Source organism: Anopheles moucheti, chromosome 3, assembly GCF_943734755.1.
Source record: "Anopheles moucheti chromosome 3, idAnoMoucSN_F20_07, whole genome shotgun sequence".
In the NCBI taxonomy this organism is placed as follows: Eukaryota; Metazoa; Arthropoda; class Insecta; order Diptera; family Culicidae; genus Anopheles; species Anopheles moucheti.
Genome location: NC_069141.1, coordinates 72885854 through 72912299, shown reverse-complemented (window position 1 = coordinate 72912299; position 26446 = coordinate 72885854). Strand labels below are relative to the sequence as shown.

At 43.5% G+C, this 26446-nt stretch overlaps 2 protein-coding genes across 2 annotated transcripts; both read right to left on the bottom strand.

Moving 5' to 3' along the window:
• Window positions 1-552: 552 nt before the first annotated feature.
• Window positions 553-17741, bottom strand: LOC128300174 (uncharacterized). Its single transcript, XM_053036145.1, has 7 exons — window positions 17677-17741; window positions 6390-6506; window positions 5558-5634; window positions 4634-5148; window positions 4380-4512; window positions 2562-3010; window positions 553-2344 (listed from the first exon to the last, which is right to left on the bottom strand). Exons 2-6 carry the CDS (start codon window positions 6487-6489, stop codon window positions 2567-2569), a joined length of 1269 nt encoding a protein of 422 aa, XP_052892105.1. The 5' UTR covers window positions 6490-6506; window positions 17677-17741; the 3' UTR covers window positions 553-2344; window positions 2562-2566.
• Window positions 7250-10585, bottom strand: LOC128302991 (odorant receptor 9a-like). Its single transcript, XM_053039842.1, has 5 exons — window positions 10494-10585; window positions 8206-8745; window positions 7622-8066; window positions 7403-7555; window positions 7250-7312 (listed from the first exon to the last, which is right to left on the bottom strand). Exons 1-5 carry the CDS (start codon window positions 10583-10585, stop codon window positions 7250-7252), a joined length of 1293 nt encoding a protein of 430 aa, XP_052895802.1.
• Window positions 17742-26446: the final 8705 nt, after the last annotated feature.

The window sequence follows — 26446 nt, the reverse complement described above, 5'->3', positions numbered from 1 at the left end:
TTGGTGAATGGGCGGGGGTGGTTGGGCTCGAATGGATGACGGATGGGCGGCCGGTGCAAGATGTTTTCTCATGTCCTATTTATGGTTACCCGAATCAATCGCATGCCAGGCTAGCGTTGCATGGGGGAAAATATTGATTGGACGATGGACGCTTTCCTCACACATCGGAACAAAGTTTTACAGCACCGGGCGCATGTTAGTTGACAGCTGGTGCGCCATCAGTTGTTCTTTCCTGCTGGGATGCCGTTGGAAACGTTTGGAAATTTCATTAAAAGATGTTATTAAAATTTGAACCTTATTTTCGTGCTACTTTACCAGTTTCAAATCATTTGCAGTATAATGTAAATAAGCTTGTTATACAAGTTTGTTAAAATATTCAAAAATTTCAATAAACAACGTTAAGTTTTAAATATAAACGATCGATATAAAACTAAAACAAACAAACTTACCTCTTATCAATCAGTTTGACTTACCGTCAGTTCGATTTTGAATCGTATATAGAATGGTTCCACAGCATAAAAAACGCCAGTATGGGCAGTATCGTAGGGATAGTTTAAACTTTTATTGAAAGTATCATCATTACCAACAGCTTTTCTAACGCTTAATAGCTTTCCGCTCGGCTCTTTCACCGCTTGTCCTCCCACCATTTTGTTCCGAATCTTTATACCGAGTAAAGTGTCTTTGAGTGTGTTTGTTTGTGTTGGGGTACATAATTGTTTACTGTGTTACTTGATTTGGCTCGTTCGCGTATTTGCGCTATACCCTTGCAATAAATCCTCTCTTTGGTTGCTGCGACACATACAATATCATCCTAATAATAACAATCGGTTCGGCTGAATCGAATAGAGTTTTGGGTAAAATATAATAAATAGGGTTCACTCGCTAAGTTAATGGCTTGGTGGCCGGTAGCGTATCGCTTCCACGGTTGGTTGTTTTTCCTTTTCCTTTTCGCTCATATTATAAATTTAGCTTTGATTTTCATGATTTTGTTTGTTTGTTTTTTCCACCCATTAAGGTACAAAGGCATATACAATGTAACAAGGATTTCATGTACTTTGATGCACGACACATTCACATTTACACATATTTATTTAAGGGTTTGTATATTTTTGATTTTTGGTTGGTTTTGGCAAAAACGTTCATAGTCATATGCAGAATGCTTCACAATACGTCATCTTTGGCTCACTACTCACCTGCCCATTTGCAACGAGGGAATGCGGAATTTAATGGTTCGTAATACCTTAAGGAGCGAGTTGGAGCGTTTTTAACGAGTCGTTTTAACCAAGCAGTTTGTGTTTTAAACTTTTTCCTTTGTTTTGTTTTGCTGTTCCGCCTGCTGTTCTACTAAAACATCGAACTTTATCCTACTAGTGCTGCGTGTTGGGGTTTTTTTTTTTATTGTTGGTCTTGTCGGACCAAAGCAGTTGGTCCATTTAATGGAAAGTATTTAACAGTATTTTTTTGTTTTCGATCTGCTTGCTTACTTGCAGTAAATTCTTTCTCACGTCATGCTTCACGTCATGACTATCAGTTTGAACACTTGAACATGTTGGGCATGAGATATTGGGGTTTTTTTGTTTAAAGATAGAGAAATGATATTGTTTCCTTCGGTGGCTTAAGTTTGCATTTTTTTTATTGTAGTTGTTGTAGTTGAAGATAGAAACGTTAAACAAAACATTTCACCGTGCTTGATGATGGTTGATGATTTATGTTGAATTATATTATTTACTTGCGTTATCATTTAAGGCGCTTCATAACAGGGCCTGGAACGTCAAATGTGCGACTGCAATCGATGATACCATATTTACGTATATCGGGTTGAAAACATTAAGTACCAAACGGTTAATATAAACCCGTGCGCCGATATAAACGAAACCGACACACAATACGTTTAGCTTTTTGGTAGCAAACGTTTTTTTCCGTAAACGTTTATCCTCCGCACGCAGTCAAGTATGAATTATGCCACTCGCCATTTTTCTTTTTTGTTCGCTATTTTTTTTTTCAAAGCCATTACATGCAATACTTTCGTGGCGCACTCGTCAATCACAGCTTTACAAAACGAATCATCAGCACGTCCCCGTCCCGTCTCGGGGACTAATTTAGTCCCGGTTTTTTTTTTTGTTACTTTACGAGCACAAATTATTGCTATCATTGGCTATCGGGCGAAGTGTAAATAAATAAAACGAATCGAAAATGCTAGCAGCCCGAACAGGCGCACTCCTTCCCGGGTGCGCCGGTACAGCTGTACCCATCCACCGTCACCAGCACGATGCTTTCCTCCTCCTTGACAGTGGCTGAAAATGTTGCTGAAGTATCGTCGTTGGCTTCTTCCAAAGCCAATGTCCTGCAAATGGATTGCACAAAGTGTATGTAATTTTTTTACCATTAAAACCCACACTTTTTTTTGCGGCGTAGAAAATTGAGCAACGAGCATCAGGAGGGCAGACGAGGGAACGCAAACGCTCCCGCAAATCACTGCACACTGAATACCAAAATCAATAATTGTACCACCAATCGGCAGTCCTTTCTGTAAAGTGTCACTTAAGGCTGTATCCACCTACCTGTCTCATGCAACCTTTATGCCGCTGGCACATTCCTCATCGGACGGTACAGCCGGCACCGGTTGGTGGCTACCGTTGGGGCGTTCGGTTTCGGACGTATCAATTGGCAATTGAGATCGGTCGTTTGCCGGTAGCTGTCCTGCATCCAATGCTAAATTCAATGAAGACGAATTGTGGGTGCTATGCAAATAATGTTCGCATTCATTACCATTGACATCATCCGGCACCCCGTTGCCCTCCGTGTCCCAGCCGTTGCCATTGTGTGAGGCTTGGTTCAAACGGTCACTGATGGTGGTGGTACCGAAGGTATCTGCATCTGGCACACCCGGCTCCGTCGAGAGATCATTATAATATGATCGATTCGTGAACAAATTGTCCTCCATGTCGAACGACTTATCGGAATATTCCGAATATGCGTCCGCGTCATCGTCACAATCAAAGTACTGACTCTGGAATGAATATAATTGCACGGTAACGTGTGGTAATAAATCGTTGTTTAACATTAGCTTATTAGCGTGAGCAATTATGAGATTTGGGTGTTTTAAGTAACAATGTACTGAACATTTACTACACCTCAAACTTGTGGTACACTGTAGTTAGGCATTTTGGTAGAGCAAAATTCATTCGTTCCGGGAACGTTCGTAACAGTTGTCGATGGTGTTCATTTTTTCTTCATTTTTCCATTAAACTCCATTCCATCAGTCTTATAAAAAATCAGTTTTTGGTTGCAGATTATATGCAAAACGGACTGAAAGGACGAATAAATTTCCCGTTCTTCCGCTCCACAGAAAACGCTCGAGGAGATGTGAGCCATTACACATTGCGTATTTGAATTTCAATTTATTCTGTTCAGACATTTTACAGGATTTTATATTGTAAAATAAAACAAAATAGATTTAGGCTAAAGAGTGGTTTATTGTTATGCTTAAGGAAGATACTAGGATACTACTTTGGCACACTGATGCTTTAACATCGAAAAAAGGTTTTGATAGAAAAATCTATTTTTCAAGATGACGATGAAAGCGCCCTCTATCGCTAGTTCCACGAGGCTTGCTCAGTAAGGATCTGCAGTGGCCTGGCTCGACTCCAACGATAATTTGTCATAAAACAAGGCTTGGTAGTTGTGCTAAATTAAGAACTTTTGTTTATTCGGTATTTTAATTTATTATTAAATTAATTTATTTTTAAAAATGATCCAATTTTGAAATTTGGACAATTTATTTGCACAAAAAACTGTTTTAAATAACTATAAAACAGCTCTGTATTTTTTTAAAGAACGTTTTATTTTCATTTTATTTCAGTTCTGTCGTAAAAAAGCCTATTCGGCATCATAATATTCGCTAATAAATTAAAACTGATTGGAAAATTAACCATTGAATTCGAAGCGTACAGTGTGTAATGGTCCTATAGTTATAAAATAAGCTTTCGCATCCTAAACGAACGAATTAAGTGTAAATTTTTCATGCGTACTAGTGTAATGATTAAAATTTATAATTAAATTTGCTCCGGTAAAAAAAATAAAAAACCGTTCCGGTTCATTTAGAGTTTCAATAATCGATAGTCGACCCATTTAATTTAATATTTGTCAATTAAGTAGTATTAGTTCCATAGCTATCGACTGTCGAGAACCAACGAATTGAAAAAGATCACTAATTAAAGTGGTTTAAAACCCATAATAATGTCATTGAACTAATAACACCGACTACTGGAAAGTGATCTTATCAAATATTTGCAATCTACTTGGCAATTTGACCAGGACGTCCTAGATCTAACAAACGTATCACAAGGGAATTCTATCCCTTTCCAAAAAGCACTCACCTGACAATCTATGCACCGGCAGCTGTCGGTCAGGGAACACTTGATACCTAGCAGCTGGGCCGCCTCGCTGTACAAATCATTTGCAGATTTGTCAACCGTTTCCACCCGCTCCAGCGGTGGTGTTGCAACCCACCTGCTTGGCCATCGATAAAACAGAACCGAAGAAAAAAAAATATCGCTCCAGTTAGTCTGGTGCCATAAGGACGCCCGGCACCGAATGGCAGGTCCCCGCATAGGTCCGCATTAATATTTACCTTTGCCGCAGCTTATCGCCGATTCGTTCCGTGCTGTTAGCCTTCCGTAACCGGTCCTCGTCGAAGAGCTTCCAAAATTTGGCCATTTTCAAATTGTTTCGCCTGTTCGCCGGTTGGTCGAGATGGGCCGGCCCAGTTTTACTGCTGCTAATGTCGGCGCTTTTACTGCTACATTTGTTGCGAAAGGCGATGGAGGTGACAGACGGTGCGGCCTTGCTGGACGATGCAAATCTAATGAATTCGCTCGATTCGATGAAGTGATGCTGACCGGCGGTGGTGACGGTATCGGGCCCGCTGATTTTGATGCTGCTGATGTTGGCCGGATGGAGGCTACCCGTCAGCAGACCACCGATCGTGCTCGGGCACAGATGGGAATCGGTCGTACTGCTGCTGCTGCTGCTGCTACTTCCGCCCGCTACGGTCCGACGGTTCTGGTGCAATTCGGCTGCAGTTTTATTATTCACCGTCAGCGCACGGCCAGCCGGCGTACCGAACAGCTCTATCATGTCCATGTTCTGTACGCACCGGGGACAACGGGATGTCAATTAAAATCGGGTATCGGGCGCGATACGGACTCAAAATCGTCAGTAACCTTTAGATGGAAGGCTCTAGGTGGCAAATTTAGCAAGGCACCGGGTGAATCCCGTTCATGAATCATGCACAAAATTACGTGTTAATGAACAACCTTGGTAGCTGCTGAACTACTAGCAGCTAGTGGGAAAATTCTCCCCCACAGCAGGGAAACACAATTTCTCTCGACTTTAATTCCTTCCCGGTGAAAAGGCATACCAAGAACGTAAAGTATTTCAACAAAGGTTGATGGTACGCGGTGTCTATGTACGTACGCCACGCCAATTCCCAGGCGCATAGCACCGATGGCTATGAACTTATGGACTTCGCTTGAGAAACATCTCGATTACTTACCCCGTATCGGTAGCTGGAATTCAGCACATAGACGGTGTTCCTATTATTGCATTCCTCCACCAGTATATCATCCATCTCTATTAAATCAAAAAGAAGGAATTCCAACCAATAAAACCATCAGTACCGATGTGAGGAGAAGATGTTTAAATCACAGCTGGATGAAGTTTACCCTTTAACATGCAGCCACTAATTAAATGGAATTGTTGTAAAGTTTGACAGTTTAAGTTTTTTTTAATGTTTTGGTTTATTAATATTTATTTTGTAAAATTTTGGAAAAATAGTGTTTAGACCTTACAAGATTTCATTTCTGTAAATCTATTATATTTTTTTTTACTAAAACAAATGATCAGAATATCTTTGTAGCTCTTTCAAAACCTTATTTAGTCAATTAATTCACAGTTTTATTGAAAAAAAATTACCGATTAGCAAAAAGTTGTTTTACAAAATACTAAACCATTATTGCTAGATATTCTTGAGCACTTGAACAGTAAGAAATATCAATAAACAATATTAAATCATATAAAAACTGGAAAATACGGCATTGCCGTCATAATATAAATTAAATAAATAAAAACTTTATATATAACCACGTTTAAAATCATCATAAACTAATCTATTTCGTTATATTATTTACTTCATCATAGCCATTCTATTCTTCAAATCACAAACAATAATTTAATAATTTAATTTAATAACATACTAAAACGAGCTTCGCACGAGCATGTTTTGAGTAAACTTCATTGAAAATTTTCAACGTGTCAGCAAAACAATGCTCCTCAAATCCAGTAAATGCAATAGAGAAAAGCGCACCTTCCACTCGTATGCCATTTACCTTTGCTGCTAAAGTTCGACGTGTACAGAAAGTTCGCCAACGCCTTTGAAGGATACTCGTCCCGCTGACCTTGGTTCCAAGGGCTGCAAAGCGTAGTCATCCACAGCGATTGGAGACCTGCGATCGGTGGGGATGGGATGGTGTAAACACAATGCTTAAATTAGTAACGCCAGCGTTGTCATCATTTACCGGATTTTATCAACAAACAGTTCCCCGACCTGCACCGTTGGAATCGCCGGCAAAAACCAGGTACGTGGAAGTTTATTGGTAAGAAATTGTAATAGAAGTTGATTTAATACGGCAATAATCGTCTTAATGAACACAAACGGCACTTTAGTGCTGCTGGCTGGCTGGTGTTTGTTTGTAGCACAACGAACGGTGAACGGTGCTAATGAATGGAAGTGGATTTTGTTTGACATTTGCGATTATTTACTACATTTCAGTGGTAGCACAATCATAGTTAAAGCAACTGCTTCAACACCATCGAACGGAACTTTTCTCATCTGTATCATTTATTCAGTGCGGAAGTGTCAAAGTTAAAGTCATTTAAATTCCACATTTATTTAGTGAGCAGTTCTACACAACCGCGCGTGCTGTGATCGTGCCTTAATCGAGCAACTAACGAGCAGGCAGGTTACAATAATTTGTAACAAAATGTTTGCATATCTCCACGTGCGCTAAGCTTCTCGGCCAAGGGTGCGCAACAACATGTCAGCGCTACGGTAGGCACGAAATGCTGTTAAATGATGCAAGCGCTGCCACCCATAGTAACGTGCTTGGTGCTTCCAGCGAACCTGTAATTGGCCCACTCTCTGTGGCCAGGTTTGGGTGTGAGTGTGAGTGTGTGGGGTCTACTGCTACTACTGCGCCTCTGTTTCTAAGGAGAGCAGCATGGTGATGTATGATCCCGTTGAGTTTAAAATCTGTAACGAAATTTGCATATCATTACATGCTGCTACACGCAAAATCCTTATCAATGTCTCAGCTCCATCCACACACACACACACACGAACCTTCTTGAGTGTGGGCAACGTTGCCGTCATGAAGCCACCTTTGGTGACGATGGGCTTCTGGGCCCGCATCATGCATAATCGCAGCAGCTTCTGTACGGCCGGTCGAGCCTCATACCAATTGCTCTGATAAATCGCGTCCGCCACCTTCAAACTCTGGAAGAAGGTGGGTGGCACCGGTGTTACTTTTTTCATTCCCCTGCCACCCCCGGCCAAACATACCTCGTCGTACATCATGGACCCATGGTAACAGTATATGACGGCCTGCAGCACCATAACGAACGCCATCGATGCGAGCATCAGGACGCGCGGCGTGTTCATGAATATCACAAACTGATAGCCAATAACGCACAGTAGCACCGAGTCTAGCAGCAGCAGGTAGAACACGGTGTACTGGAACAGGTCCGTCATGGCCAGCCCCAACTGCAGCACATCCTTATGGTACGCCACGACACTTTCCAGCTCGTCTTCCGCGGCACCGCCGCCGGTAAAGTCAACGGACTGGAATCGGCGCTGAATGAGCCGAAAGTGGATCGTAACGCTTGTCGCCAGCTCGGAGAAGCACGTATCGACACTTCCGCTAATGAAGATGCTCATGTGTATGGAGTCACAGTTGAACAGGAACGTTAGCGCAAACATGGCCGGATGCTGGTAGTTGTGCGGGAAGCTAGTCTCGCGCGGTTTCGGGTGAACCAAAGAGAAAGTGAACCAGACACAGAATATTTTATTCCCACGACACAAAATCATCGCAAATCTGTTCCGGGTGTATTGTGTTTGTTTCGCCCGGACCCCAGGTTCATACGTACGCCATCGGTGCCACGAACTGCACCCGGTTCTCCAACATCGACCGGGAGATGCCCGCCACGACAGCGCTCAGAATGTAGAACCAGCCCACAATCAGTGCCGATGTCATGTAGATTTTCGTCAGCTTCGCGTGGAACGCGCCACTGCGGCGAAAGAGCAGCAAATCGTCCACGGTCGCGCGCCGTTCCAGCGCTTTGAACGAATCAATCAGCGCGAACATGGCCGCCGGGTGGAACACGAAGATGTAGAACTTCGAAATAGCCACCATGCATATGACCAGCGTCGGGATGGCATCGCAGATCATCGCGAAGTGGTTCACGTGCCGGAATATGTAGATCGATTGCAGCACCATAAACACGACCAGCACGCCGAGGCAAACGTTCAGCCGGATGCCGGCAACCGTGCCTTTGTCCCGAAACACACCACAGTACCGAAGATACCACATCTGCGCGTCGAGAAAATCTTCCACCCGGGGCATGGTGCTTTGCGCGAAGCGTAGACCGAACTGGAACCGGTCGAACGGTTGTTCACAGTTTGTGCAACTTTTTCGCGCGATTGACATTTTCATTACGCCGTAATGGGCAGCTCGAATGGAAGCTACAGTGGACAGTGGTGTGAAAATCGACACCCCGAAATGGGTGTCCGCGTGCTAAGAACGCGAACAATGGCATTCACGCTGAATGGTCCCACATTCTTTTGCTTCCCATGGAGAGGATTTCTTTTTTGTTCGACAAGTGCTTATTAGCGATGGCATCGAAATTGTAGGGCAGCCTGCAAAATGCTCGTCCCATTAGGTGTGGAATTGCTTACCTAGGCTTTGGGAACATTTGTATTACCAAAATACTTTGTTCTTTGAAAGTGCTAAACGATTTTGTTTGCTTTGTTGTTGGATGTTTGTCGATCGATTCAACCTACAAATTAATACAAAAAGGAAAAAGCTTTGCCTAATCAACGCAGGACAAATGAAAGAATAGCATAAGCTACTGCATTATGATATATTTATAACTTACTCGATTACAAGTAGGATTGTTTTATTTCAAATTAATACTTAAACCTATTAATACTTAAAACCTATCTTACGCAGCATAGATAGCTTATCTTCAAAGTCGTCTAAAATTGCCCCTATCTTACATCTCAAAGATCAGCATAGACAACATTGATAGAGAGCTTTCTACAGACTGTGGAATCTTTTCTACTCTAACCATCTGTCACGGCAAACAAAGCTGCAACTATATAGAACTTGCATAGTTATACTAGTACAGTACAGTAGTATACATACTAGTACAAGTACGCCTCTCAGACGTGGAATAACCGAAGATTAACGAACCGTCTTAGCATCGCTTAAAAGATGCAAAGTTCGAGTTCTATGAATTGTTGGATGGTCATGTCATGAGAATGACTCCGGACAACCCAATCCGTAAAGTCCTTCTAGGTCGTCGACATGAACGTGGTAAGTATAAATTAAGATAGCAGATTGAAAATTCTAAATTTCTGCTTTGTTTTATTGAAAAAACTACGTTGCTTAGTTTAATTTAACAGAATATTAGCTGCAATTTACTACCCCTGAAAGTATACTATCGCAACATTTCAGCTTAACTTTCAACATTTTGAAGTCTTCAGCGGAACTGATTAGTTATCAGTTTCAATAGCATTACAACCTTGATCACCTTCCAATCTGACCGTTGCGAAGAATTTAAGTTAAAAAACACATTTACTGGATTTTTAATCGTTCTTCCGTAGGCGTCAAATTACATTTAAAAAAACTCATCGCGTTTGTTTGCAGCTATCAGCAACGGCCAGATATCAATTCCCTTTTTATGGCCCTTTTAATTCTATTACTGCTGATTATTATGCGATGGCAATTAAATTTAGCACCACCAGTCAATAAAAGCTAATTTGCTTGGTACTGAGCCAGGGGACAATGCTCATTTTCATCACGGAATCGCTTAAAATTGCTTAATCAACAACTCCACCAAAAAAAAACTCCTCTCAAAGCAGCAAGGACACACAAGGACGACAGAAATTTTTTGAAACCAACGATGCTAATGTCATAAAATTTTGACACGTACTCGGTGCAAGCTCGGTGGCAGCCGTTATTTACGTAAGTCTATCAACAAACAACGCCGGCGTTACGATCATCAGGCGTTACGAGGTGAAGCGGTATTGCATAAATTCAGGCTCACGCTCCCAAGACAAAACGCCGCGATAAATCAACGCAGGAAGTTATGTGCATATTATTACACGCATTTTTTGTTTTGTATTACTTTCAATAATTTTTTCTTTACTTTACACATTTATGCAAGTTGAAATCATCGTCAGATTAAAGCCCCTATGATACTCCTTTAGGAAAACATTTTCGCTTTTTTTGTTCACGCCACACATGGCTGTAAAATGATTGCCAAACTTCGTGCCAAACAGAAGCCAACGTTAATCCGATTTGCATCAATGATAAAGAAAATACTGTCTCGAATTGAAATCCACAGCGGTGCGGATTGAAATGAGTGTGTGTGTGTGGCACAGTGTGCCCGCATTTGGTAAATTTCGTTAGCGTTCTTGTCTTGTGCTATAGCCGCTGTTAGGAATAAAAAGTTCGCACCATTCGCCAGTGTAGGTAAGCATAATTGTACATGGATGTAGGATAGAGTCTTTCGCACGGTGTAACATCTGTGTTCGCCTCTTCCCGTGTGTGTGCATTGGTGCTGTTCCTCGTTTCCCGTTAGCGCCCACAGTAAGTGAAGTTGGAGCTATTCGCTGCTAGGATTTTGATGATGTTACCCTCCCGCAGCAGTGCTTTATCGGGCGAAATCTTCTGCTTAAAAGGCCTCATCGTAACCGAACTGACACAAAACATCTGCAGTGTGTAACATGCGTTTCAGGTTAACATGTAACGTACACGTGCGACCACGTGTTTTTTTTTTTGTCGAAACCATTTTCTTACCGTATGGCATATCGTGAAAAACAAAACCCCAGCTATTTCAACGTTGGCCTCGTAATGTGACCACCCACTTGCTAATGAACGAGGCGGATTAAATTGAACAAAAGGAAGGAAAACCCCACCGGCATAGGATAAAGACAAGCACGAAAGAATGACTCCTTGTCGAGTGTGTTTGTCTTGTTCACGGTCATCATGCAGTGAACATCTTAGACACTCGCGACAAGGCCAAACTGAGTAAGGATAATCTTTAGGGCGGACACATGTGCCACGGGGTGAAGTTTACTTAAGCCAACATTTTAAGCTGCTACCACGACGGATCCGACGCAAAACGGGCACTGAAACAAACACCCCGTGATATCACAGCGTGCTGTAGGGCGGGGTAATTATTTCGATGCATTCTTCTCCGCTTACTCGCAATTGTTTTCAATTTTGCTCATCGTGGAACTTTTCTGAATTAATTTCTTTGTTTTTTTCTTTAAGGTCTTTAGTCTGCTTTAAGCATATTTTTAATCCATCGCTCTGTAGCAAAAGAATAATTGCACGCGCAGTGAAAGCTTTTCAGCCCATCCCCATGCCCAGCCCGAGCGTCGGTAACAACAGCCCCGTGCGAGCAAATGATGGCTAGTGGCATGGCAAAATTAGTCTTACTTATTGCCACGCCTCAACCTTCGCTGGATTGCACCGACCCCGGCAAGAACGGTGGCGGCGACCGGCCACCGGAACCCTTTTTGTTGCGACGTAGCAATTTATCCTAACGGTCCCTATTAATGGACCTGGATTAATGGACACGTTTATCTAATTACTCACTTAGCTGCGGCCATGGAATAAGTGTTTCGAGTTTTTTTTTGTTTTGCTGTTGTTCCCATTGCCGCACTACACGTACAGCGCTTGGATATAATTTAATTTGTACGCTCATTACTAACATGCAGACGGTGTACAACCCACCGATGATTACGCGAACACGGACACGGTACACTCGGCATCCTTTGAATGCACAGTAACACACTACGGGCAAAAACCGGGCAACACAAAAGCTTCCGAGTGGGCATTTAAAGTTGGTCGTGGTAGTTTATTTCATCACTGTCCGTGAAGTCTCGCTCATATGCATCATCTCCACACTGCCCGGGCCTTCATGGGTTTTTTTTCACGTACAATGCAATGACTCTCGCGTTTAGCTAATTGCTGCAAACCGCCCATACACACACCCAAACCGCAGTTAGCACAATTTGTAGCAATGGCAATAAATATGCCCGGGCGTGTGTGTTCTTTTAGTCCTCCGCTTTGCTCACGAACGCATGCTACTGACACTAGTTTTCCGGTAGGATGCGGGAAAAAATAACATTTTCCCCACGAACTCTGGGCAGGTTCCGGTGCAACCGACACCGATGTATGATGAAAGCATTTCAGCTTCCTTTGTTGTAACTGGGTTGTGGTACGTACTCCACAATAGCGCCCCGTGAATGAGTGCTCTATTATGGTGCAAAAGAAGAATTTGCGGCAAAACTAACTGCACTATCATTCTAATCGGAGATTAAAAGCTTTCGGTAGAAACAAGATCATTCCATCCCGTCGATTCAGAGTGGTGGAAGCATTGGTGGTTGATGTTGTTGTGTGATCTAACGAATGTAGATCAACTGCAGTGTGTATTATCGTTGCACAAACGGTTTTATCTGTTTAGTACAGTTTAGAACAAGAAGTTATTGCAGGGTTTTCAACGGTGGAGGATCAATCCCCTTGGTGGCCGAAGGGCGGAATTATAGTTGGGGCCTCTAATTATAAAAACGATGCAGGAAGGGGGGGGGGGGCATTGTGTCTCTTAAAATGAGACAAAGCGAAAAGCGAAGTAAGAAGGGGCCTGCTCCGCCTACCGTTTGATCCACCGCTGATTGATACAGTGAAGCGCTGATTGAATTATTGCAGTCAGAAGATTGTTGTAGAAAAAAACGCCAAGTGAAATAAGATCAGGACGAAACAGTGTGCGAGTCCACATTGGTTAGAAAGAAAAATGGCCGTCAGAAAAGCGGAAAATCGTAAAAATAGAGGGTGAAAGGAACGCTTTCGCTCTCTTTTAGAAGAATATACGGCAATAAAAGTCCATTTTGGGGTTGCTAATATTACAGCGCAATCTTTTCGCCATTTTCTTTCACAACCTTGCAGCATACAAAAGCTACGAGTTCAAGTGTCATCGTGTATTACTAATCGCTGTTCCAGTTGCTCGAAAAAGAGTTTTGATGTTGATGGGGCATGTTTTCCAACTTCTGTATTTTTTCATCTTTAAAGCGTTTCTATTTAAATCATCAAATGAACCGACTGAAAATTAACTGAAGGTGTTGTAAATGTGTGAATTCAGTAGAAAGGAGTCACCAGAGCTTCCTCGGATACATTCACATTAATTTTAAACAGAAAACTCCGAGTTTGCTAGTTGAATTGGAAAACCCTGTAAAGTCAATAAAAGCTCTAAACATCACAACCAAAGACACACCTTCGAGAGATTATTACTTTACTAGTGATAACGATTTTATGCATTTCTTATATAATGTGTAGTTAATCAAAACTGTTTAATCTGGTTATTGTGGAAAAAGTTTTATATACCTCCAACTACCAACAAGTCCCGTGCTTTTGTACTCATATGTTTGAGCGCTTTTCCGTGCACTAGTTTATTTGAAAGCAACTGCAAAAAAAACACACACCACTCCCTCTCGCACATTGCGGCCCATCCGTGGCAAGGAGAATTTTAAGCATAAATATCCATTGCACTCAGCCAGCGAGCACGTTTCACTGTCAGGAATTAATTGCTTTCTAGACAAAGCATTCACTTTTTGCCTTGTTTATCATTTTGCAAGCGCATTGCACAACAGTATCCGTAACGTGGCGTGGCAGCGGGCTAAGCGATATTGCATCCGGCTAACGAAGCGAACGTTGCGTTGGTTTATTTGCTATTTTTTTTTTCTCTTGTTGTATTAGACGCTTTTGTACTGGGCAGGGGAAGGACAACGTGTAGAAAATACAACATCAAACCTTGTATGTTAGTGTGTGTGTGTTGGTTTTTTTTTAATGTTTATCTGTCCAAATTTAAGTGAAATACGATATTGCTTCGAGTGTGGCCTACTTGGCACGGCCTTCCCATATCACATTATCTAATCGTACGATCGTGTTTGTGAGCGCTTCCGGTTTTTTTTTTGTTATTTGGGCTATAAAAAAACGGAGAGAGGGAAAAAGCTTTTTCCCTATCGAAATGATACCAGGAGTGCCATTTTCTTTATCCAAAAAGCTTTCGGCTTTCGGTAGTTAATTTAATTGAGTGTTTAAATTGAGAAATGAGCCACAATCTATCCATTGTGTCGCCATTTAGTACCATTTATATCGAGCCACTGCGAGAGGTTCTAATATCGTAGCAATGCTGTTTTGCCCCGTGTGCCGGTGCGGGTTCATGTGGTGCCATTGTCACATCGTAACTAGTAGCGGTAGCGACAAATTGAAAAATGTTTTTCCATTTCACTGCATTGACCACCGCAGCCTGTGACAAGGTACGGCCGTACGAATGCGCCGCGTGATCTTAGGGCCGAAGACGAAATGGCAGCAGCTTTTTGTGCTAAAATGACAATAACAAACAAAAACCAAAAAAAAAACGAAGCAAAACAAAAGTTCAATAACAAATAATCGAACACCATAAATTTTATTGATTTACGATATGTCGTGCCTTTCGGTTTCCTTCTCCGGTTCGCAGAAGGTACGTGAAAGATGCGGTAGTAATAAATTTTAAAGCTTCCACGCGCGTTGATACTCGCCAACAGGCGCGGCTTCAAATGCGAATGCTGTGCTGGTTCGCAAACACCCAGCACCAGACCAAACTAGCCCACAGATGGTGGAAGCAGTGGTGCTGTTTGTACAAGCAGTGGAGCTTTTTTTGCCCTCCCAATTCCCACTTTTATCTGCATTAGGATGTAATATTCTCGCGCACTTCCTGGGATGGGGTATTTCTTTTTTTTTTGCTTCTAGTTTTGTTTTCTTTGCCTACTGCTGACGAACGTTCAACAAGACACGGACACTCCGACACACTGGCCCCGTCAGTACGTATCACCATCATCACCAGCAACCGGAAATTGTAAATGCGGGTGATCAAAGACTTGGTGCTTGGTTTCGTGTGTTCTTACTTTCGACCTCGAATTTTCAAGTAATCAGCAGACGGAAGGCGGCAAGGGCAAAATTGCTATACTGACTTCCGGCGGAATCGTGTGATCAGTTACATCATGCTAGAAGTATAATCTACTCTGTTGCTCCGAACGCATCTCACACGGCTCGCAAACGATCCGCAAAGCGTTGACCTTCAACGGCACCGTACACTTTTATTCTAACCCAATTACGCAATTCGGTTGCGGAACTGTTCGGTAAAGATTTTCACACCACTTACACACACACACACGCTGAATACAAATTTGCAACCAGCGGCATGCCTCGCGCACACTGGAACACACATGATTCCTGTGCTGTGTGTAACGAGATGACTGCGAATGAAAGTGTAGCCAACCGGGCCACAAAACAACAACCGAAAAAGACCCAACGATGTGAGAAGTTCGCTTGCTTCCGCAATCGTTTGGTCCCATTTGGCCGCCGGGTGGTGCTGGTGTACCATTTGCGACTGCGAAGCAAACGGCATCTTACACCTTTAGCGTTGATTTCTTTTTTTCTCTCTCCCGGCATCCACGCCACCGAAAACTATTTGCGAGACAGTAACGGTGGTTTGGGCACTTCCGTTCTGGGGTGGGGGTGGGGAACAGGAATTGCAAACGAATTGAGTAAAAGCTTATGAATTTTCATGCCCTTTGCACGGCGCTGCATACGAATGGGATTAAAATTGCTCTCGACACGCGACCATTGCCGCCGTAACGCTTGCTGACACGTTATTTAATGGTAGGAAACGATTTTATGCCATGTTACGCGTACGTTAAGTGGATAAATACTAAGGTGTCTGTGTGTTTTCTTTTATAGCATAATACATAATGAACTTTATAGCGAAAGATGGCTGCAGTGACTAGTGTAATCGCTCATCGTTTGTATATAACACTTGGAGAAGCTACTTTCCCCGGCCGCGGAGCAACAGAACGCCTAACGGTAATTGAAATGCCAAACGCAATTCATCCGACTCGGCTCAATTGCTCCGCTGTTGCTTACTTCAATTGCAGGGTCTGATTAGTGTGCAGCACTGCAGGGGGTGAAGCATTAAGCCCACAAACCGGTACCGGTAAGAGTAATGTAACACTACACCCATAAGCTCTGTCCGCTCTTCAGCGGAGCTTTCAGGTTCCTTCCCTTACAAACGCTATGGAGGACGCTATTTTTCCACTGAATAAACTAAAAACAAGAAGCAAAAAAAATCCACCCCTCCAGCTTTCCGTATGCCACACGGAAGAACGCAGGGAAGAGAGATATATCTCATTCTTTTAATTTAATTTACAGCTGCTGCTGCTGCTGCTGATGCCGGGTTCCCAACCAGCGCACTATCTACGGACGGTTCTAAAGGAAGTTTACTTCAAGGTCTTACTGCTTGTTAAATAAGAGATTCCAACTTCAACGAGAAGCTGGTAGCAAATGTAGCGATGAATAAGTTTACGTTTCAACCCCCAACCGGTTCACCTCAATTTTCCCCCCGGTTTTCCCGCTATATTGGGTCGCGTCTTCGCTGTACCGAGCAAGTAAAATGAATTAAAAGTTGCCACAACCTTAGGCTGTGCGGAACGCACAGTATTTACAATTATGATGGACTAAGACTGCGTACGCAAATGAAGTGCGGAAGACTCGGGGCCGGGTCGCCGATGGAACGGTAGTCTTTCCTCCCTTCATTTGTCCGTAATGCTCAGTAGTATACTAAGTAAAGATTATTACTGCAAAGCGAAGTAGAAAATTTAATAATGGACTAGAATATTAAAAAAAACACACACACGCACACAAACAAGTCGGGAATGTTTTGTAAATGTTTATAAATGGTGGCCGTTTTCTGTTGTAATGGGAAGGAAATAGATTCGTGGCCTATCCGTCGCCCCTGCCAAAGAAGGACATTAATTATGGAACGTACTTAATGGACAATACCATCTAGATACGCTTGCTTTCGTAACCTCCGTGACGGTGTTTGCTTTGGTATGTTCCCGCAGCGAACGGAGACGATTCACGGTTACAAATCCACGCCCCCAAACACCCACACTGCTATCCGATGGAGTCTTTTGTCGTCCCGGTCGCCCTGTCGTACGTTCGTGTGTTTTATTTTTATGAACCTTTCGGTTCGGTGATGTCCGTTCGGTGAGTTAACCAAATAAAACGAGCACACAAAGCACCGCATGAAAGGCTTTTCATTTTTTTTTTCTATATTGTTGCTTGTTGTTGTTGCTCACCATTCCTGTCCCTGTCCCCAGCTGGAGCCACTCTGGCATTTGATAATGGAACAATGGTACCCGCGAGGGGGGGGGGGGGGGGGTAGGGGAGGGAAAAAATAGGAATAAAGCGAAGATCCGGCGGAAATACACCGTACGCTTCTTATCCTTACCTTTCTTGATTTCGGCCCACGTCTTGGCGAGTTTTTTCTTCCACGCTAGCACGAGAAAAAGGGAATGGCACAGACACACACACACACAACGAGAGCCGTGAAACGTGATGTAGTTCGTCTCCGATGGTCACGATCGATAACGGTTGATCTTACAAGCAGCAGAAGCTATTGCCTCAACTTTTCAGGTACTTAAGCATAGCACAAAGGCGACCACAACATCAACAGTGACACTCGCGAAACGACACACACCACTAGCATAACAAACTCATCCCTTTCCCCTTCCCCCACCCCCACTTTCACCCCCTTCCCCCACGCAGCAACACGGGGGGTGGTTTGACCACACGCGCGCGTTCGCCCGTTCAACCACACTCGGAACCCGTCCGGTGACCGTTTGTTGATGGTTCTTGCGTTGTGTTGTTTCTGCGCTTTCCACTTTTCTCGCCCAAGCTTTTCCCGTGCTTTCCTCTTTACTCGCACACACACACGCACACTCTCACACACTTTCTCACGGCCTGCTTGTGGTTCGGTATCGTTTCCGTTCGCTTGCCGATACCGAGTGAATTCGAGTGGGAAGAGGGGGGTTCTTTTTTTCCCTTTTATGCCACCACCCGAATTTCCCAACCCGTGACAGCTTCTCACTGACCTGTAACCGGATTAGGTTTTTTTTATCTATTTCCACGCCGAACTAAACGCGCACGCATCAATGCAACCACAACAACGGTGCGAAATATATGGCCAGATTAAACAAGTTCCGGTTCTAGAGGTGGGGTGGTTCTGTGGTGCTGGAACAAAGGCGCGCGCTGGGAAACTCGGACGGCCTGCAATCGCGTCGATCGAACCACCGTGAGATAATTGATTGATACCGCTAGACACGGTTATTATTAGCGTTCTCTTGTTTTTCCCCTTCGCTGGTGTAAATATACGCGCCGTCGTCCTTGAAGGTCCACTGGCACACTTTACGCTGGCCGTGTTGGGGACACTTTGCGAACTGTTGGAGATGCTGGTGAAACTATCGCGACCCGAAAGTTCTGTAACAATCACCCCCAGAAATAGCAGCGTCAGCAGTCGACCCTATCCGACTATAGATGGCCAGCTCCAAAACAGCTGTCGCTGGGTATTCGCTTCAAACTGCACGACCTCCTGCTTCGGTTCTGCCTTTACCAGCCAAACAAAAAAGACACCCAAACACCCAGTTCCGATACCACGATACCACGATGTCACGTCTACCTGGCCAGCTAGGGGGCTAGCTTCTCTGAGAGGGTTTTGCGCGTGGCTTTACCGTTGTTCGCTTTACCGAAGACGACGAAAAACTGACTTCATCCTGGCCGGGTCGACTCGTTTTTGAATGAAATCCTTGGTGACCGTCGCGTCTTCCACCGCGTGGCATTGGCTGCTGCTGATGCCCTGATGCTGTCTCCCCGAGTGATGGTAACCGAAGGACCAACCAGCAAGAGCGACACTCGCGAGAGAGCGTAAAGAACCACTGGAGAGAGTGTGTACGAGAGCCCACCAGCGGGATGTTGGATGATGCTTACCACAGCAAGCGTTTTTCCGCGCGGTCCATATCGATCCTCCCGTAAGGCTCCAGGAATCTTGTCTCCAGATTCCGGCTCCGGCGGGTCTCGTCAGCCCCAGCCGCGACAGGTCACTCCCGAGCGACACCTGCGGGCGTACCCGGGGAAACGGGGTGTATTGCCTTTCACTCGAGTGCCGTCCTGCTAGTAAACAACAAACACTTTTGCTCGCGGCCGATAAAGCCGAAGCAGGACGGAGCGCGAGAGTGATAGAGTGCGAAACACACACGAGAGGCGCCGTACCACAGCAGCAGGGAGAGCGAGAGTTGTCGAAGATCAAACTAATGGGGTTTTATCAGCAAAACAAATCACATGGTCTCTGGCAGGCTGGGTGCTGGCTGGTTTTTGAGCTAGCGTTCACGAGGGTCACGAGTGGAAAATCTCATTTTCCTCTCTTGTGATTCGACACACACCGACACACACTCGACTCGACTCTATCTCGTGCTGTCCAGTATGGCCTACTAAGGACAGTTATACCGTTCACACCAACTGGACACTTTGCTCCCTTCGCGTGTGACCGATAAGTGCTGGGGATGGAATGGAAACAAATTGAACATAGAGTTTTTGGGGCAACTGATAGGGCTCCGAATGCTATCGCGCGAGTTCGCAATGGGGTGCTGTGATGTAGTCAAATGAGGGTGGAGTATGAGGGGGGGGCGGGGATGTTGGAGGGATAAACGGAGAAAGAGGGGACGAATTTTCCGACCGGTCGCTAGGGGAAACACCGTCCAATTATAGTTGATCAAAATGTTCGCAATAGATGAATGGGAAATTATCGTCCGTTTTGGGATGGAATTGACATAGCGGTGGTCGCCGAATTTTGGTTTCCAATTTCATAACGATTATTGGCGTTTGTTTTCGTTTTCGTTTTCTTTTTTTTTGTTTTTGATTTCATGCCACAAATAAATTATGTTTCGTTTGCCATTACAAATTCACGCTAACGAAGTACGACACAATAATACCAACAACAAAAAAATCATGATGATTTTGCCTTTGCTGTAAAACAAGATTCGTACTCAATTATGTTAGCATACTCGTTTTGTTTGTAACGATTTGCGTATTTGATTTCTGCCTAATTGTCGTTTTAAGCCGAATGTCAATATTTTCATGATTCAACTTAAAGCATCTTGGAATATCTTTGATTGAGTATATATCTTACTTCTACAGGCCGTATAAAATGCATACAATGTTATGAAAAAGCCACATTATGTTATGTGTTGTACAATATTTCATATCTCAAGTAATGGTAATTAATTTATCTAGCCTGAACTAGCAAGTATGAATATCTAAATCAAGGAAATACCTCTTCCATCGATCAAAATCTCGCTTAACGATCATATACGATAGGATTATATAACTTTTTATGCTATTCAGAACATTGTGAATATTTGTGACATGTAAAGCTCATAATAATGCCAATAGAGAACCAACCGTTTATATGTTTTGTGACGTTTGTCGGACATTTGCAGTTGGTATTTGAATGCAATCATATCGGTGATCTTCTAAAGGATTACGTGGAAGGCTCCGAAGAACTTGTAGAATTATTGAGATCTAGCAAAAAAGCTTCTGGATCGGAATATAAAAGCGAAGATCAAAAATTAATTAAAAACATCGTGAAGTTATTTGACGCTTTGAATATCCTTTCCTCTTCCTCGGATTAGAATTTCTGAGAATTATCAAGAGCGCTACATGTGTATGACGTGTGCGACAAATGTTATTTCACATTTTCGATTATTGCAGTGTTACTTAACCCAATTAAAAACTGTCTTCATGAATATCAACACCATCGATAGCAATGTGGACATGTATTGTTAACAAGCGACAGTGTTGAAATTCATGGCAACGATTTGAAGTTAGGTTAAGACACACTGTATTATAACAATGTCAAAAACAATTGATTATTTGAGCATTTAGACTTTTCATTTTTAAACACATGGAAAAGAATTTCCCGTATGGCGAGTTTTTGGTATAATGACTTCAACTTCATTCATCAGGAACATTCACCAGGCAATACGGTTCTTAAATATTGGATATCTATTTTCTGTTCCGCTTCATTAGAACTGTTACCACCATCTGCATCCACTTAACTGATCGATACTCCACGGCCTGGACCGATAAACACGCTCCCGGTTTTATTGTCTCTTATCGTCTATTTTCTTTCACACGGTGTTATTGCTATAAAAAAAAATGATTTACTAAATCGTCTCGACGATCCACCGAGCACCATCGGTACCATCAATACAGGCAACGGGAATTGATATATGTACGCAACTTGCACCCGACGAAACAGTAAGTAATCATTCCGTGCGATAACAAAAGCAATTCAAAACAAAAGCAACTCTTGCAAAAAAAAAAACAAAACAAAACACTTGTGCACGCGGAACTGTTCCATAACCAAACGGCACTGTCCCATCGCCCTTTGTACGACAGCGTGCCACAATAGATGAAATGTTTTTTTGATCACTTGTAATGGGTTTCCCATCTCTAGATGTGGGAATGGCAACGATAGCCAACATTGTGCACGTGTGAAGAAGTGTTCCGCGGGACCTCAGTTTTCGCTCATCATTCAGCAAACGATAATACGATTTCGGCTGCCGGCGGTGGGATGCCGCCCCAACAGCAACCATCGTAATTCCATCGATAATAGACCAAATGCATAATGAATTACACACCCATTAACATGAATGTGGCCAGCTTACCCAAATCGACCCATATAATATTTATATTCACATTACACCCGTGTTGGTCGGTACAGTAGCGCCCATGCCCCGGTGAAGATCGGTTCGGAACGAACCTAGGACCGCCCCAAACCGCCCGGAGGGCTACAAGGTAAAGAAAGAAAGCGACACGATGAAAACAAAAAAAAAACACTCATCCTCCGTAAAGGTGGGCAGAAAGAAAAACTGTTTGAGAATGAAACTTTTCCCGTGGACACACATGGACATGGTGGGGTGGCTGGGAGGGTTGGGTGCGCACCAGGATTACGCTAAACGTCTACTATCCGCCCCACGCTGCACCGTGTCGAGGCGTTCGGTCTTCGGAGCGGTCGGAACGATATACGACCTGGACCATTACCGAGGAGCCATCCTTCGAAATCAACCAGCCATCGTCATAAGAGCACCATACATCATTCACATTTCGATGGCCCCTCCGGGAGTACAACTTTTCGTCCGACCCCACCACAACACACACACACACGAAGTCACGCCGACAGTGCTGGTGGAAAACCTTTCACCATGCCCAGTCATTTTCCACACGCGCATTTCCGCTTTATCCTTCACCTTTTTATTCCACCCACTGCTTTACCGACTTCTTTCAGATGCTGCTGTGGGCCTGGTTTCGCTTTCCATACGTACCGCCTTCGCACATACGTGTCCGTCTGCCCTCTTCTGGCTACCTGGCACCCTCCCCCGGTTTGACACTCCGGAGGGAAAAATGCTCGACACCATCGGTGTTGGATCGGAAAATTCGCATCGCCTGCTTTTTCCATTCAACAGCCACAGCCCCCTTCATACCTTTTTGCGCGCACACACACAAAAAAAATACTCCCCCCTCTGGTTCAGGCGCGTAACGTAGCCCGGGTTAAAGCGGCTCCGAATGGAAACTAAATTACTCGCTATTATTTCTGCTCAACGCGCTCCGGCATTCATCATTTTGTGCAAAAATAAATGGGCTTCCGAAGCGGCTGAAGGAAAAGACAGCCAACAAGCGGAGGGACGAAAAGTGGCATGCAAAGGAATGTTTTTCTATGTACTCGCGTAAGCACCCTAAGAACCGCAGCATCCGACACCGACGGAATCCGCGCTCAAGCGTCTCAAGCGCTCCGTACTCCTGCCTGTTGGGCTGGCGGAAACGGATTTTTGTCTGCTGTCAGAATGGAAACGGATGGTTTGATTTCATCATCAGGCCATGTCTGGGAGGGGACCGCATAAAGGGGACCGGAGATGGAAAAGGAAGCGGAAAGAAAACTAAAACCCATCACCATCACACCAAATCAAAGACATCACGACATCACGGCGGACGATTTATGAGGATTTCGTCTGCTGTTTCGGTGCCGTGTTTGTGTGTTTGGAATCGGGCGCCCAGTCTCCGTTTCACTCGTTCACGGATGGGTGGGCGGGCTTGAAGAAACACTTGACTTACAATCGGACGGATTCTCGGCCGTCTGCTTGCCGTTGTTCCGCAGGGTGACGTGTTTCGTGTTTCGCCAACGTAAGAAAGGACCGCACCGCAGAGTAATATTCGTCAAGTGGTTTGGCCAGCACCGGAAGCACTTGGTGGAATATGACGTGCAGCATGGAATCAATTTGATAGCAAGGTCTCTCTGGTCCCTAGCGAGTGCCGGAGAAGGAGATCAAACAAACAATTACTGTGCAAAACAATGGAAGGAAGTCGAATGAATACAAAAACCATGAAACAATGAAGGTTATGGGCATAGAAGGTTGGAAATAAATTTTTCATTGACCGCAAACTGAAGGATGGATATTTAATCTGCTAGATTAATGCCAAGGAAAATTCAAATCACAATGTCTTTATCGTTTCTGCTTTCCGACTCTGTAAATAGTAAAGATTTATGAAATAGATGTGGAAAATTTTATGGTTTCGTTAGCCTATTTCATACCAATGTAGCTAGTTGTTTTTTTTTCGGTGCAACAATCTCAAGAGGATCCCAACCCAATCCTGCGTACGGAGGATTGGTCCGGATTTTGGATCGGTCCTGTCGTGTGAAGACCGGTATTGCTACCAATACACCACCGGGCAGCCCCTGATTTATTTTAGGACAGATTATTTCGATTAAGAAAGCTTTTTTGTTACAGTTTTTATAAGCATTAACCTGTTTGTTTATAGAGCTGAATGATAGATTTCTTTCACTATTACATAGAATTGTCTCGACTCATATGCATCAATTAACAGACTATGTAATCTTTAATTTTCAGGAAACACAAAAAAGTTAAAAAAAACTCCGCAGAAGGTGGCGAACGTTACTTTGATTGCAATTATTTTCAAAATTCGCGCTCTGCAAGAGCAGATAACATAAAGTACTGGGCGTCTCCATTACCAATTATTTTTGTAGTTGAATTTTAAGAATAGTTTTTTTCCATTTTTTTCTCTTCTGGAACTTTTTGCTATCAATGCATTTTAAGTTCTAGAAATTTTAAAAGTTGAATTACAATAAATTATTACAAGCCCGGCCGAATACACCCGGGATAAGGTGCACTTTCGTTGTTGGAAGAAAAAAATGTCTCCAAACTAATGCAAATTGTGCCTTAGGTTAAGACTTCATACAAAAATAAATATAATTAGCTTCCCGAATGAGTTTGATAAATGTTGGTAATATTTATACCACCTTTAGATCTTTCTCGACGTTGTTACAATTGGTAGAAAATGCTCACTAGTTGTTACAAAGCGTTCGGCCAAGTGCGTTGTAAATCTGGACGATGCAAAAATTGTGTTTATTTAAATATTTTGCTTTCCAATTCTGATACTTCTTCTCAAGCCAAAAAAGAACATTGAGAAGGAGTGATACTAAATACACTAAAGCTTGCCCTTGAAAGCTGGTAGCCTTACTTTAAAGGATCGCGCAATCACTAAATTCAATCAGCCGAACAAAACATACCTTTTTACTATGATCAAAGCAAGCTTATAATCAACAATAAAGTTCACTTTCCACTGTATGAAGGTAGCGAAAGAAATATTGTCCTATTCGGGGTACTACACCAACCAACGCTGGGATCAAAACAACACAGATCGGTTCGGAAGGTCGAGTTCGGGACCTCGAGTGCAAAACATTTCAATTTTAGCAATGAGTTGGATTGCAATTTCAACAAGACCATTCCACCATAACCACACAACCGACGCACCGACGGAAAGATTCGACTCCGTTCCAGTCGGGCAGATCTTGTTCGTAAAACTATTCTAATATTAGTTGCTCCCCGTGCCGTGCTACGATCATCAACCCACCCACCAGTGTGCAGCTCAACCTAAAACAACACGCTGTTAAATGAGGGAGTGATTTCGCTTTCGTGCTACCCAATGTTGCTTTGCAGCGCCATCAAATTCTATCAAAACCAGTGAGCAAACTCCGATGTCTAGATGACGGGGAACGACGGGACGACGGATGGTATCACGCAAACCATCCCTTCGGAAGCGTACGAAATCACTGGAGCAAACAAATACGGCAAAGGCCAAACCGCACACTAGTGTTCATTGTTACAAGCTTGTTCTCCCCGCACTTTTTTCACATCCGCCGTGATCGGGCACCGTAACTAACCCACATCTCACAAAATCCCTTCATCCACTTTTACGACACGACTGGACCTTGGTTAGTTTGCCAACTTCCTCGTCGATCCGGCCAACTCCACCCATCCGTCCGAAATCAATAGCAGCCGCACACCGCTGCTTGGGCAAAAGGTTTTCGATTCTCCGTCCGAATGCCGTGCAAAGGTTCGGGTCACACCGTTTCGACGTCGGTTGAACTGACGACGGTTTGTGAGTTTGAGTTACACATGAAATGTTCGCATCGCAAATGGAAACCCAGCCGCGTGTGTCGGGGTTGGTTGTGATTTACAGCCATGAATTGGGGAACGCTCTGCTCTCTCTTTTGACCGCAAAACCGAACCAGTGTCTCGGTGCTCGATGCACTCGACCACCAAGATAAAGGCGGAAGTGCAATAATTCATCATCATCGGGACGCGTTTGCTGATTATGCTGACTCTGCGGTGAAGCGAAACGTTTTGAGTGCGATCCGTCCACTGCATGCACGAAGCACCGGACAAGTGATGGAGATAATTAAAATTATATTCCACTTTCTCAGCATCGCTGATGCTGATACTTTTTCAACATTGAATAATGCAGCAAATGAAGCATTGATTATGCTCATTTTATATATTTTATAACGATTTAATTGAAAAACTCCGAATCTCTTTTGCGTCAATTTTGATTATTAAATTTTATATCGCATGTGAAAGCGGGCTTCATTATGTTTTGGAGAGGGTTTTTTCCAGGAAACGGTGAAGCACCTACACTTACAGAAACATTGTTTTGTAATGCCTTTCATATCAAGCGTTTGAAGCTTTTGACAGTCTTGCCCTTCTGTGAGAGTCCTCGGAATTTGGTTTCGATTTGTTCATTCACAAGGGTTGTCAGGTATTATTCTATTGACTTGACCAACCTACGCATGTCCGGAGGTTCTAATT

Bases quoted from the DNA above. Each gene is read 5' to 3' on its own strand.
- LOC128300174 (XM_053036145.1), bottom strand. From the start codon at position 6,489: ATGACTACGCTTTGCAGCCCTTGGAACCAAGGTCAGCGGGACGAGTAT. The intron at 5,635-6,389 runs GTAAATGGCATA...TTGATTTAATAG, and splicing joins GTCGAACTTTAGCAGCAAAG to AGATGGATGATATACTGGTG. The intron at 4,513-4,633 runs GTAAATATTAAT...ATGGCCAAGCAG, and splicing joins GGCGATAAGCTGCGGCAAAG to GTGGGTTGCAACACCACCGC.
- LOC128302991 (XM_053039842.1), bottom strand. From the start codon at position 10,585: ATGTGTGGCGTGAACAAAAAAAGCGAAAATGTTTTCCTAAAGGAGTAT. The intron at 8,746-10,493 runs GTAAAGTAAAGA...CGCGCGAAAAAG, and splicing joins ATTTCAACTTGCATAAATGT to TTGCACAAACTGTGAACAAC. The intron at 7,313-7,402 runs GTTCGTGTGTGT...ATTTCGTTACAG, and splicing joins CGTTGCCCACACTCAAGAAG to ATTTTAAACTCAACGGGATC.